The sequence below is a fragment of the Cherax quadricarinatus genome, chromosome 16 (genome assembly GCF_038502225.1).
Source record: "Cherax quadricarinatus isolate ZL_2023a chromosome 16, ASM3850222v1, whole genome shotgun sequence".
Taxonomy (NCBI): Eukaryota; Metazoa; Arthropoda; class Malacostraca; order Decapoda; family Parastacidae; genus Cherax; species Cherax quadricarinatus.
The window spans coordinates 27893333-27908541 of NC_091307.1; the positions used below are offsets into that span (position 1 = coordinate 27893333).

A 15209-nucleotide genomic window follows, 5' to 3' on the forward strand; every position below is an offset into this window, starting at 1 on the left:
TGCTTAATTAATCTTAAGTTAATTTTAAGCCTGCCCATAATGCTCTGCATACAAGGGGCTTTGGCATGTTACACTTTAAAAATTGTATTCCTTGTACTTCTCTGTATTATGTTCAAATAAATAAATAAATACAAATTTGCTTTTGGCATGTACACCGAACTATTATATTCCTTTGTACAACAATGTATCATGTCAAAATAAAGTTCTTATCTTTAAGTTTGTAGTAGTCACAGTCAGTGGCCAGGCTTCAAACACCTTTTATTGTACAGCAATAAAGGAATGGAACAGACTACCTGCACATGTCAAAGCCAGTCATAGCATGAACCAGTTCAAGAAGAGTGCCAAAAGGTGTCTGATGAATGTAGCGACAGAAAGGGAGGAGAATGATTTTTTTTATTTTTTTACCTAACACACATATAAATGTAAATAACTCTTTTTACCTTATTCCTAGTATATCTCCTTTATTGTATAATAATAGGATATTATCTCCTTCATAGTATAACAAGGTATTAAAAGGACCCCAGTGGAAATAAGTCACTTCGTCTGACTTTGTTTGGGATGTTTCGAGTCCCCACGACTGCGGCATCAAATTATTTACGTCGAATTTGGCCGTGGAATTTTTTTTCCTAATAAATTTCCGCAATTACTGGATGCCTCCAATATAATAAAAATTGTGTATTCATGTTATCATATACTAGTATCATAATTTAGTTTAAAGGTTGCTCGAAATGCCTTTCATAATAAGTGGTTTTCTGTAATTTTTATATGTCAGTCACATTAATTGTATAATATACTGTATTCCACTTTATAGAAATAAAGGTTGTTTATTTGTTTGACTTTAAAGGGTTATCCTGGGTGGCTAACTTTCCGGGTTAAAAATCCGAAGAAATCTTATCTTAGTGCGACACCTTTGGTGGCCTTGAATAATCCCCTACTACAACAATGGCAGCCTTTATTGCGAAGATAACGCCTATTACACCCCGAATTATTCGTATCTTAGGGTGTAACCCAGGACCTATGACTTTACAAGGTACCAATACATATCTGATTGGTACGGGTAAGAGGTTAGTATCATGTGATCAGCATTGGTAAGAGCATGACTTATTTTGGGAGCATGTTTCACCTGACCCTGCTCACCTAGTATAATAATAATAATAATAATATCATCTTTATATTCTACAAGTACATATACAAGGTATACAGACCATAGCTGACATCAGTGACATACTACTATATAGAAAGTCGCTTGTTATGCTGAGCATTTTGGGCAAATTAAGTCAATTTTGTCCCAGGATGCGACCCACACCAGTCCACTAACACCCAGGATGCGACCCACACCAGTCCACTAACACCCAGGATGCGACCCACACCAGTCCACTAACACCCAGGATGCGACCCACACCAGTCCACTAACACCCAGGATGCGACCCACACCAGTCCACTAACACCCAGGTACCCATTTTATACTGATGGTGAACTGTGACAGCAGATGACTTATAGAAACGTGTCCTAATGTTTGCAGCCGTACCGGGGGATCAGTCCCCAGACCTCAGTTTGTGAGCTGAGTGCGCTAGCGATTGAGCTATGATGTAGATACCACATAATACAGTTAACATTGATATCAATAATATGCAGTTAAAAAGGCTCGAGAAGCTACACATCTCTGGAGCACAATATACACATGACCTTTATTTAGTTACAGAAAGCATTTAATAAAGTGGCTTACAATTTCCAGTGAGTACCATGGAATCAGCAGCCATTCATTCTTCATGCCTTCCCATCAAAGGGGGCTCCTTGGTGCTGTTGAAGGGCTCTTGATCCAAGAAGCTGGAGCTTCAATTTTCTTCCTTGGATAAACATAAAGATAGATTTTATTTCTTTGTAAAGAGTACAATGTGTAATTACAATTTTGATTTGCTAAGTACTGGAGCATTTCGAGCAGACTAAACCTAATGCTTAACAGAATACTTAATACTGGGGATATTTAACATAGTTGGTTTGAATTGAACATAGTTTTTTTATAATTCAACAGCGGTGGTTAGTGGTTTAACAGTAATTGAATTTATAATTGACATGAATTGATTAACAGGATATAGTATTATATTTTGGCACATTTTACATGAGATTGGAACCATTTTAATATTAAAATAATCTTAAAATATTTAGGAATTTTTAAGTTGTTGGTGGCAGTAATATATAGTGTTTGTGTAGTTAATTTTGGGAGATGGTGATTTCTGAGCAGAGCCTTGAATTGGTGTGCAGGCAGCAGGGGCTCTTCTATAAGTTCAGGCAATGAATTCCAGATCTTAGGGCCCTTTATGTGCATAACATTTTTGCATAGAGATGGACTCAAGGGATATCAAAGAGTGTTTTGTGTCTTGTGTTATGCAAATACATTCTGTTGTAGCTCTCAACATGAGGAAATTAAAACTTCATCAGAGTATAAAACAAATTCCAACCACACAATAGAGTGAAAAACTAATGTCAAAGACCTGGGAGTGATCTAGTACCAAACTTGCACATGAAAATCACTCCCTACGAAAGCAAAAGACTCAGCAGACGATGCAACGTCTCCCCAATGAAAAGCAGGGGTGTCACTAGCACATTAAGAGACAACACATTAAGTGTCAGGGGCCCAAGACTGTTCAACTGCCTCCCAGCATACATAAGGGGGATTACCAATAGACCCCTGGCTGTCTTCGAGCAGGCACTGGACAAGCACCTAAAGTCGGTACCTGACCAGCTGGGCTGTGGTTCGTACATTGGATTGCGTACAGCCAGCAGAAACAGCCTGGTTGATCAGGCTCTGGTCCACCATGAGGCCTGGTCACAGACCGGGCCACGGGGGCGTTGACCCCCGGAACTCTCTCCAGGTATACTCCAGGAGTTTGAGAGGAGGGATAATATTGGAGAATAATGCTCTGTGTATGTAGTAGGCACAATAATGTGAGTGAATATTTTGTATGTTAAGAAGGTTCAAACTTTTAAATAGCGGTTGGGTGTGTTGCCTGGCGCAGGAGTTTGTAATCAGTTTCACAGCAGCTTTTTGTTGGATTATTAAAGGTTTAAGGTGATTAGCTGTGGTTGAACCCCAAGCACAAATACCATAGGTGAGGTAAGGGTAGATGAGACAGTGGAAAAGAGCAAGAAGTGCCATTTGGGGTACCACTCAAGGGAGGTTCCTTGGAGCTGGTGAAGGGCTTTTAATCCAGGGAAGTGTAATTAACTTTCCTTTGATTAAACCTGATTGCCTCCCATTCCCCAAGTGCCATATTACTACCATAAAGGCACTAATAACAAACAGACAAATGAACAGGCACCACCTTCTCTTAGCTGGAGACTTCAATATCAACCTTGGCCTACTAGATGATCAGCCTGTAACTGATTTCATCAACAATATGAACAACACATTTCTCATACCAACAATAACTAAACCAACCAGGCACACAGAGACAAGTGCAACCATAATAGACCACATATGGACCAATATACTAGCCCCCCTTAACCCTTAAACGGTCCAAACAGATCGACGTTCAAATTCGTAGTGCTACAAAAGTAGATCTACTTTTTTTTACATATTTTCAAATATAATAAAAAAAATGTACATAAAAGTTTTTTTACACGTTTTCAAATGTAAAACAAAAAAGAAGATCTACATTTTTTACATACTTTCAGATGTTGAAAAAACGTATACTATATGCGTTTGGACCATTTAAGGGTTAAATCAGGGATAATCACAGACAGCACTACAGACCACTACCCTACCTTCCTCTTAACAAACATTAGTAAACCACCACTGGAATACAACAAAGTTTCATTTAGACTCCATGATGAGGCCTCAATAAGGAAGTTCACAGCAGACTTAGAGACTGTTGACTGGCCTACAGAATTCTCCAAGGCCAATGGTATTGATGATTGGACAGACATTTTTCTTAACAAATTACTTAGACTATACAACAAGCATTGTCCTATAAAAATGAAACAGATCACGAATAAACGGCTCGGTTGCCCATTGCTAACCAGCAGCATTCTAAAATCCATTGACAAGAAACACCAATATGAAAAGCAATATAAACAGGGCTTAGTACATAAAGATGTACAGTGGACCCCCAGTTAACGATATTTTTTCACTCCAGAAGTATGTTCAGGTGCCAGTACTGACCGAATTTGTTCCCATAAGGAATATTGTGAAGTAGATTAGTCCATTTCAGACCCCCAAACATACACGTACAAACGCACTTACATAAATACACTTACATAATTGGTCGCATTCGGAGGTAATCGTTATGCGGGGGTCCACTGTATTCTTAAACACTATTCATCAGTTCTCACCAAAGTAACAAAGAAAGCCAAACAGCTGTACTACTCCAGCAGATTCACTGACACAAGAGGAGACAAAAAAGACCTGGAAAACACTCTCTCAGATTCTGGGCACCCACAAACTGAAAAAACCAAGAATATTGCCCCACTCCACAAAGGGGGCAGTAAAGCAACAGCAAAGAACTACAGACCAATAGCACTAACATCCCATATCATAAAAATCTTTGAAAGGGTCCTAAGAAGCAAGATCACCACGCATCTAGAAACCCATCAGTTACACAACCCAGGGCAACATGGGTTTAGAACAGGTCGCTCCTGTCTGTCTCAACTATTGGACCACTACGACAAGGTCCTAAATGCACTAGAAGACAAAAAGAATGCAGATGTAATATATACAGACTTTGCAAAAGCCTTCGACAAGTGTGACCATGGCGTAATAGCGCACAAAATGCGTGCTAAAGGAATAACAGGAAAAGTCGGTCGATGGATCTATAATTTCCTCACTAACAGAACACAGAGAGTAGTCGTCAACAGAGTAAAGTCCGAGGCAGCTACGGTGAAAAGCTCTGTTCCACAAGGCACAGTACTCGCTCCCATCTTGTTCCTCATCCTTATATCCGACATAGACAAGGATGTCAGCCACAGCACCGTGTCTTCCTTTGCAGATGACACCCGAATCTGCATGACAGTGTCTTCCATTGCAGACACTGCAAAGCTCCAGGCAGACATCAACCAAATCTTTCAGTGGGCTGCAGAAAACAATATGAAGTTCAACGATGAGAAATTTCAATTACTCAGATATGGTAAACATGAGGAAATTAAATCTTCATCAGAGTACAAAACAAATTCTGGCCACAAAATAGAGCGAAACACCAATGTCAAAGACCTGGGAGTGATCATGTCGGAGGATCTCACCTTCAAGGACCATAACATTGTATCAATCGCATCTGCTAGAAAAATGACAGGATGGATAATGAGAACCTTCAAAACTAGGGAGGCCAAGCCCATGATGACACTCTTCAGGTCACTTGTTCTATCTAGGCTGGAATATTGCTGCACACTAACAGCACCTTTCAAGGCAGGTGAAATTGCCGACCTAGAAAATGTACAGAGAACTTTCACGGCGCGCATAACGGAGATAAAACACCTCAATTATTGGGAGCGCTTGAGGTTCCTAAACCTGTATTCCTTGGAACGCAGGAGGGAGAGATACATGATTATATACACCTGGAAAATCCTAGAGGGACTAGTACCGAACTTGCACACGAAAATCACCCACTACGAAAGCAAAAGACTTGGCAGACGATGCACCATCCCCCCAATGAAAAGCAGGGGTGTCACTAGCACGTTAAGAGACCATACAATAAGTGTCAGGGGCCCGAGACTGTTCAACTGCCTCCCAGCACACATAAGGGGGATTACCAACAGACCCCTGGCAGTCTTCAAGCTGGCACTGGACAAGCACCTAAAGTCAGTTCCGGATCAGCCGGGCTGTGGCTCGTATGTTGGTTTGCGTGCAGCCAGCAGCAACAGCCTGGTTGATCAGGCTCTGATCCACCAGGAGGCCTGGTCTCAGACCGGGCCGCGGGGGCGTTGACCCCCGGAACTCTCTCCAGGTAAACTCCAGGTAACTAAACCTAATGAAACACCACTGCATCCCACTGAAACAGCTAATAAGATAAACGACTTCTTCTCAACCATAGGATCTAATCTTGCCAGTAAAATCCCACGTACCAACGCCCATGCTGGGGACTATCTAGATGGGAATTTCCCAAATTCCTTCTATCTTGCTCCAACTGAACCCACTGAAGTCACTGAGATTATAAAATCACTTAAAAATAACTCAGGTAACCTGTCTCATGTCCCACCATTATTGTACAAGCGAGTGGCCCATGTCCTTTCGCATGCTATTTCATTACTTTTTAACAAGTCACTAGAAACTAGCACCTTCCCGAAACTACTCAAGACAGCAAGAGTTACACCAATACATAAAGGTAGTGACCCTACAGATGTAAACAGCTATAGGCCAATATCAAACTTACCATTGCTATCTAAAATCTTCGAGAAACTCGAGCACAGGAGACTGTATTCATTTATAACGGCACAAAACATACTTAACCCCTGCCAATTTGGATTCAGGAAAAATAAAAGCACTAATGATGCAATTGTAAAAATGCTAGATCTGCTTTACTCAGCATTGGAAAATAAGGAATATCCGCTAGGAATTTTTATTGACCTAAGAAAAGCATTTGACACGGTAGACCATGGCATCCTACTCCACAAACTTGACCATTATGGTATAAGAGGCCATGCGCTTGCTTATTTCAAATCCTACCTTACTAATAGGTATCGGTATGTCACCATTAAAGACACAGCATCATCAACACGGCCACTTGATACTGGAGTTCTGCAGGGAAGTGTCCTTGGACCCCTGCTCTTCCTCATTTACATCAGTGATCTTCCAGACATATCCCAACACCTGAAACCCATTCTCTTTGCTGACGACAGGACTTACGTCATCTCTCACCCTAATCTTGCCACCCTCAACACCATTGTTAATGAGGAGCTGCTCAAAATATCAACCTGGATGACAGCCAATAAACTTACACTTAACACTTATGTTTGGTAGCAGAGCAGGTGCTGCGCAACTTAACATTAAGATCGACAGCACTCTAATTGCGAGACATAATGAGGGCTAATTTCTTGGCCTATACCTCGACAACAACCTGAATTTCAGCACCCATATCCAACACATATCAAAAAAAGTATCCAAAACAGTTGGGATTCTCTCCAAGATATGATACTACGTGCCGCAAAATGCCCTTCTCACACTATACCATTCACTCATTTATCCATACCTCACCTATGCTATTTGTGCTTGGGGATCAACTACAGCAATACGCCTAAAGCCAATAATAACTCAACAAAAAGCTGCAATAAGAATAATCACTAATTCCCATCCCTGGCAATACACCCCCCACTCTTCATAGATCTAAACTTACTGCCTGTTCAGAACATCCACACTTACTACTGTGCAGTCTACATATACAGGACCTTAAATTTCAATATTAACCTTGACCTAAAATGCTTTCTTGATAGTTGTGACAGGACCCACAGGCATGACACCAGACACAAACATCTCTACACATTCCCCGTATCGGACTAAACCTTTACAAAAACTCAATGTATGTCAAAGGCCCTAAAATCTAGAACACTCTACCTGAAAACTCTAGAGCAGCAGACACATTCATCACTTTCAAAACTACTGTTAGAAAACATCTTATCTTCCTGATACACCCCGTCAACTAACTACATAAAAACCACCTGGTGGTCCACATTTACACTCACTCACTCACCCATTTGACTATAGGCACAGAAATACATATCCTAATCTTAAAATAATGATTCCAAACTAGTCATAAGTTTGTCTGTGATACTCCAATATAGAAACTATGTATTGTTGCCAAAACAAAAGCATTCACATTGCTAAACTCACAAACTAGTATTTGTCACTTAGTATTTAGTCACTTAGTATTTAGTCAACATACTCCACAATTTGTTATAATTTAGGGTTAAGAGTTAATCTAAGTTTGCCCGAAATGCCTAGCCATGCTAGGTGTTCTAGTTGCCCCCTCTGTAATTATTATTTTACTACATGTAAACCACACAGTAACCAAAATCTGTAAACCCTGCATTGTAATCCTTATAGAGAATAAACTTTGATTTGATAAGTTTAGCACTTCCTTGTGATTAAAAAGATGTTGAATCAGCAGTCATGTAGCAGTTTGCTGAATGTAAAATGATAAACTATTTCTACAAAACATTATTTACAATTTGTTCTGGGATGATAATTTATGTAACTGTATTTATGTGTACCTATACATACCTAAATAAACTTTCTAGGTAACATTATTGACACACTTTATAATAAGTCCCAGGTTATGCAGAGTATAAAGGTTATTGATACATCAGTGTCAATTACGAGTTTATGGGTTAGGTTACATAAACTACTAAAATCCTATATATTTTTTTTAACACATTGGCCATTTCCTACCAAGGTAGGGTGGCCCAAAAAAGAAAAACTTTCATCATCATTCACTTCATCATTGTCTTGCCAGAGGTGTGCTTACACTACAGTTATAAAATGTAACATTAATACCCCTCCTTCAGAGTGCAGGCACTGTACTTTCCATCTCCAGGACTCAAGTCCAGCCTGCCAGTTTCCCTGAATCCCTTCATAAATATTACCCTGCTCACACTCCAACAGCACATCAAGTCCTAAAAAATATTTGTCTCCATTCACTCCTCTTTAACACGCTCACACGTGCTTGCTGGAAGTCCCAGCCCCTCGCACACAAACCCTCCTTTATCCCCTCCCTCCAACCTTTCCTAGGCTGACCTCTACCTCGCCTTCCCTCCACTACAGATTTATACACTCTCGAAGTCATTCTATTTCCTTCTCTCCTCTCTACATGTCAAAATCACCTCAACAGCTTCTCCTCAGCCCTCTGGATAATAGTTTTGGTAATCCCTCACTACCTCTTAATTTCCAAACTATGAATTCTCTGCATTATATTCACACTACACATTGCCCTCAGACATGACATCTTCACTGACTCAGCCTTCTCCTTGTTGCAACATTCAACTATATTTATCCACAAATAACTAAGCTGAAAATAAACGGCCATGACTTATCGGGCACTGTAGATCAATTCAGATTGTTTATTTCAGCATGATACAATGTTTGTACAGATAAGGGTGACATTTTGGTATGCATGCAGAAAGCCCCTTGGTATACAGAGCATTTCGGGCAAACTTAAGGGAGTGGCGAACATTTTAAGTATTTTTTTTTTCCAATTTCAATGAAATTTTTACTGTGATATAAGCAGCATTTGAAACCTACACTCTGTGTTTGTAGTGACTTTTTTCCTTAAAGATAGATAGAAAAAATAAATGCAGTAGACCCCCGGGTATCAGCCGTAATCTGTTCCAGAAGGTTGGCCTAAATCCGAAATGGCCAAAAACGAAGTAATATTTCCCATAAGAAATAATGTAAATCCAATTAATCTGTTCCAGATACCCAAAAATATTAACGAAAATTTTTTTTTTTAAAGAATACCTATAGTTTTACATACAGAAAACAATGAGAAAGAAATATAAAGCAGTAATATTAATAATAAATGAACATTACATACCTTTGTTGAAGACTCTTGTTGGCATATGGAAGAAGGCGAGAAGGGGAGAGGGAGGAGAGCTTATTGTTTGGAAGGGGACTCTTCCTCCATATCAAGTCCCTCTCTGGGGTTACTTCCCTTCTTTATTTTTTAATGACACTAGAACCAGCGTGAGAATCACTGCACCCCTGTTGCACAAAAAATCTGTCCAGAGAGGCCTGTTTCTGGTGTCTGTAAAATTTGCCTAAAATGGGACAAGATGTTGTCATTGAACATGTTGCTGACACGGCTTGCAACAGTTTTGTCAGGGTGATAATTCTCCGTAAAACTTTGCCCCTCACTCCACTTTGCACAAATGTCCTTAATCACTGAAGAAAGCACATTCTCCCCCCTCCCTTCCTCCTCCTCTGAAGCAATATCCTCAGCTACAGTCTGTTGCTGTTCCTGTTGAAGGTGTTGCAGCTCTTCAGTGGTTAGCTCTTCCCTGTGGTCCTCCTCCAACTCTTCCACATCCTGGCCACTCACATCCAACATCATGGACTTCCCCAAAGACACAATACATTCCACAATAGGCACAATAACATTGTTTTTCTTGAACACTCTGGAATTTTTTGAGTGATATACCAGTAAAGGCTTCACTTTGAAATCCCCACTAGCGTTATCACAGAACTAAAGAGTTTGCCTATCCTTCATAGGCTTGTGTCCTGGCAGTGCCTTTAGGAGGAGGTGAGGGATTACCAAAATTATTATCCAGAGGGCTGAAGAGGGGTTATTGAGGTGGTTTGGTCATTTAGAGAGAATGAATCAAAGTAGAATGACATGGAAAGCGTGTAAATCTGTAGGGGAAGGAAAGCGGGGTAGGGGTCATCCTAGGAAAGGTAAGAGGGAAGGGGTAAAGGAGGTTTTGTGTGCGAGAGGCTTGGACTTCCAGCAAGCATGCATGAGCATGTTAGGAGCAAGTGGAAATGAATGGTTTTTATGACCTGACGTGCTGTTGGAGTGTGAGCAAAGCAACATGAAGGGATTCAGGGAAACCGTTTTGGCGAATTCAAGTCCTGGAGGATGGAAGTACAGTGCCTGTGCTCTGAAGGAGGGGTGTTGATAGGTTGCAGTAGGTCGATCTATAACTTCCTAAGAAGTAGAACACAAAGTAATGGTAAACAGAGTAAAGTCAGAGTTAGCTACAGTGACAAGCTCTGTTCTATACGGTACAGCACTTGCTCCCATCTTTTTTCTCATCCTCATATCTGACATAGACAGATATATAAGTCACAGCACCATGTCTCCTTTGCTGATGATACCAGAATTTGCATTACAGTATCATCCATTGAAGACACTGCAAATCTCCAAGTGGACATTAGCCAAGCCTTTAACCCTTTCAGGGTCCAAGGCCAAAATCTGAAATGGTAGAGAATCTTTTTGTGAATGTAATAAAACAAAAAGTACGAAATTTGATGGGAAATTGACGAAATTATGCTCTCGTGAATTTTGATGTGTCAGCGATATTTACGAATCGGCGATTTTGCCGACTTTGACTCCCATTTTAGGCCAATTACATTATTCCAGTCGACCAAATTCTTAGCTATTTCACTAGGATTACTTCTATTCTATCGATTGAGCACAAGAAATCGCCAAGTCAACTGTTTCAATTACAAAATAAAGTGACCGGAAATTGGTAATTTGGCCAATTTAACACAAAGTTCAAAATATTCCAATTTCAAAATAGGATCCAGAATAAACAATGTAGGTATTCCTGGCACTAAACTAACATTTCCTCTGTTCATTAGTTACGTTTTGAGGCTTTACAAATAAATTCCATTTTGATTTTTTATTCACATAATGAATTTTTATTCACACCAAAAAATAGAAGATTTACTGTTATGCAATATTGTAATAATTGTATAAATATCATCACCACATTTATGAATGTATATTAGACCCACCAGCTGGCGTGTATTAGACGAGTGAGGTCGTTTGTTTATTCTTGAACATTGGCAAAAATTTGACATTTCCGCCACTTTGAGCTCAGTTTCAAACCATTTCCAGTGCTAAAACCAATCAAAATTATCTCTATTTCTGTAATATGTCTTCCATTCTATCAAATGAGACCAAGAAATCACAAATACAACTATAAAAAACATACGAAAAACACTGCAAAGTCGCTGTTTTAATCGAAAATCACGGTCTCAGTTTTTTTCCTCTCATTATACACAGTGTGCTGCAGGATTTGTTTTATGTGGTGCACACATACCACATAGATGTATTCTCTCATATCTAGGCCCAAATTTACCACTCACAGTTTATCAGAGTGAGCTGAGCTCATGACATAGATCTACGGTTTAGACACTGAACGTAAAGCCGTAGTTCTACGAGACGGACCTTGAAAGGGTTAAATGGACATCAGAAAACAATATGAAGTTCAATGAAGACAAATTTCAATTACTCTGCTGTGGAAAGCTCAAGGAAATAAAATCTAGATTAGTGTATAAAACAAATTTTAATCACACAGAGCAAAAAACTAATATGAAGGATCTGGGAGTGATAATGTCAGAGAATCTCACTTTTGAAGATCACAACATTATTTCTTATCAAATCTGGTAGGAAAATGACAAGATGGATAATGAGAACCCTCAAAACTAGGGATGCCAAGCCAATGATGATTCTCTTCCATTCGCTTATTCTCACTACACTAACGGCTCCTTTCAAGGCAGGTGAAATTGCAGACCTGGAGAATATACAGAGGACTTTCACTGCACATACAATAAAGCACGTACAATAAAGCTCCTAAATTACTGGGAATGATGAAGTCCCTTGACCTGCATTCCTTGGAATGCAGACGAGAAAGATACATCATAATATACCCTTGGAAAATCTTATGAGGGACTAGTCCCAAATCTGCACACACAAATCACTCCCTATGAAAGCAAAAAACTTGGCAGACAATGCAACATCCCCCCAGTGAAAAGCAGGGGCACCATGAGTATGCTAAGAGACAACACAGTAAGAGTCAGGGGACCAAGACTATTCATCTGCCTCCCAGTATACATAAGGGGGATTACCAATAGACCCCTGGCTGTCTTCAAGAGGGAGCTGGATGGGCACCTAAAGTCAGTATCTGACCAACCAGGTGGTGTTTCATACGTTGGTTTGCATGTGGCCAGCAGTAACAGCCTGGTTGATTAGACATTGATCCATCACAAGGCCTGGTCATGGACCGAGCTGCAGCAGCGTAGACTTCCGGAACACCCTCCAGGTATGCCTCGGGTAGTGTAGGCATGCCTCTGGCAAGACAGTGAAAGAGTGAATTCTGATGATGAAAGTGTTTCTTCTTTTTTGGGTCACCTTACCTCAGTGGGAAACGGCCAATGTGTTAATAATAAAAGAAAAAATTAACAAAATACAAGTGGATTTGAAAAAGACCTGGAAAACTTTATCTGAAATTCTGGGCTCTTGAAAACTGTCCAGGAACAATTATAAACTGAAGTAAACAAGATGAACCATGCATCCAGCCTGCAAGCACTGCCAAGAAATTTAATCTTCTCTATTATAGGATCTAAACTAGCTAGCAAAATTCTAACCTCAGCTACTCAGGAAATTACCCAAGTACTCTATATCTAGCTCCAACTAATCTTACTGAAGTCTCACTCTTCATAAAGTCACTGAAAAACATGACAGGAAACCTAAATAATTTGCCACCACTCATGTACAAAAAAGCAGCTCATGTGCTGTCGCCCACTATCGCAGCTCTGTTTAACAAACCAGTAGAATCTTCAACTTTCCTACGTCTACTCAGTCTGTAGCCATAGGAGTGCCCCAAGGCAGTGTCCTTGGCCCTCTGATCATTCTTACTTACATCATTGGTCTCCCCTAAGCACCTCGTCTCCTTAAACCAGTTCTGTTCTCAGATGACACTACTAATGTCTTCTTCCATTCAGACTCAACTATTCTTAGTAACACTGTTAACTTACTAATATAAAACCATAAGCAATGATGTAAGAAGAACAGAGAGAAATAGTAGTCTTGTTCGCCATACAATGCGGTAAATAAAATTTATATTATTAAATTTATAAACTGTATTATATCAAAACCCATACTGTTCAAAACCATACTGTGCAAGATATTGGTGTATATAAAATTTATTGTATGCAGTCTTTATTTGCAGACGTGTTTTGTTGGATGCAGGCGAGAAAGAAAATGCATCCTACATTTCATCACTAATGTCGGTGTTGAAACAACAAGAAACAACTATTGACAAAATCATTATCACCCATTGGCATCATGACCATATAGGAGGCTTAGAAGATGTTCTTGGTTGCTTAAAAGGTAAACAAGCAATTTAATCAATTGTTTTTTAAACTATTGGTAAAGTATACAGTACAGTATTGCTCAATTATTTTCTGCAGGGGCTGTTTGAGCTCTTATTAACCTCTTCTGATTCTTGGCCTCCACGACCTTCATCTTACCTTCTTGAGACTCTATGTATAGGTGCATTTGCCTCCACTTCCTTTTTGTTCAGTTCATTCTGCTAATTACTGTAATACATCATCACTGTATGACCTTACAGAAATAACCCACACATAAAAGATTGAAACTTGTGACAGATTCTGAGCTATTTTCCTATTATGCCTTCCAGTCTTATCAATCAAGCACAGGAAAACTGCCAGCTCAGTTATTACAACTACCCTGTAAGGTGTACAGAAGTCGATAATTTGGCCAATTTTACACGTTTAAAAAAATACCAGTTTAAAAACAGAGTGCAAAAATAAACAGTGTAGACATTCCCATCACTAAAACATTCCCTATGTTCATTTATAATGTCTCGGGGCTCCTCCTCCATTATGCTTGCCTTCTGTTTTGAATTCATAATCACGTAAAATTAGAAGATTTACTTTATTGCGTGGGTAATAATATACAGTGGAACCTCAGCTTATGAGTTTCATCCGTTCTGTGACCTGGCTCGTATCCCGATTTGCTCGTATGTTGAGTCAGTTTTCCTCATTTAAATTAATTGAAATAGCATTAATCCGTTTCAGAGGAATTCCAGGCATGACAAAATACTACTTCAATATTTTGCTAATATCAACTACGGCTTATTTATATATCACAATTCACCTAATATGACATAATAAACAATATTAATAACATAGAAACATGATATATACGCTAGCATGAATAAAATACTACGTCATTACGTATATGGCTAGTGGTGGTGGCAGCGGGACAGCGGCCATTGTTGTTGTTGGGGTCCATAGGGCCACCACAGTGGCCATTCCTGCTCCTGACTACATACCTTCCCATGTTCTTATTATAACAGAAAAGTGGAATGTTTGTGAAGCAAACTACATTAGATCACTACGTAGTTTCATAAGGAAAACAATGTAAAGAAATTATGTATGTACATACTACAGCATTGACCTTGGAGAAGAAATGTTGGTGGTTGATGGTGGAGATGCTGGCAGAGGTTGATGATGGAGAAGAGATGTTGGGCACAGCATCTGATTTACTGAATGACTTACTGACTTGACTGACTGACTTACTGACTTGACTGAATGACTTACTGACCTGACTGAATGACTTACTGACCTGACTGAAGGACTTACTGACTTGACTGACTGACTTAACTGACTGACTGACTGACTGACTTGACTTACTGATTTGACTGACTTGACTGACTGACTTGACTGAATAGCTTGACTGACTGACTGAATAACTTGA

At 39.6% G+C, this 15209-nt stretch overlaps 1 protein-coding gene across 1 annotated transcript in view; it reads left to right on the forward strand.

Annotated features, from left to right (window-relative positions):
* Positions 1-869: 869 nt before the first annotated feature.
* Positions 870-15209, forward strand: part of LOC128688919 (endoribonuclease LACTB2) — a 77551-nt gene continuing 63211 nt past the window's right edge. The window contains exons 1-2 of the mRNA XM_053776970.2: positions 870-1064; positions 13657-13817. Coding sequence (XP_053632945.1) covers positions 943-1064; positions 13657-13817 — 283 coding nt within the window. The 5' untranslated portion in view covers positions 870-942. The remainder of the gene's footprint in view (positions 1065-13656; positions 13818-15209) is intronic.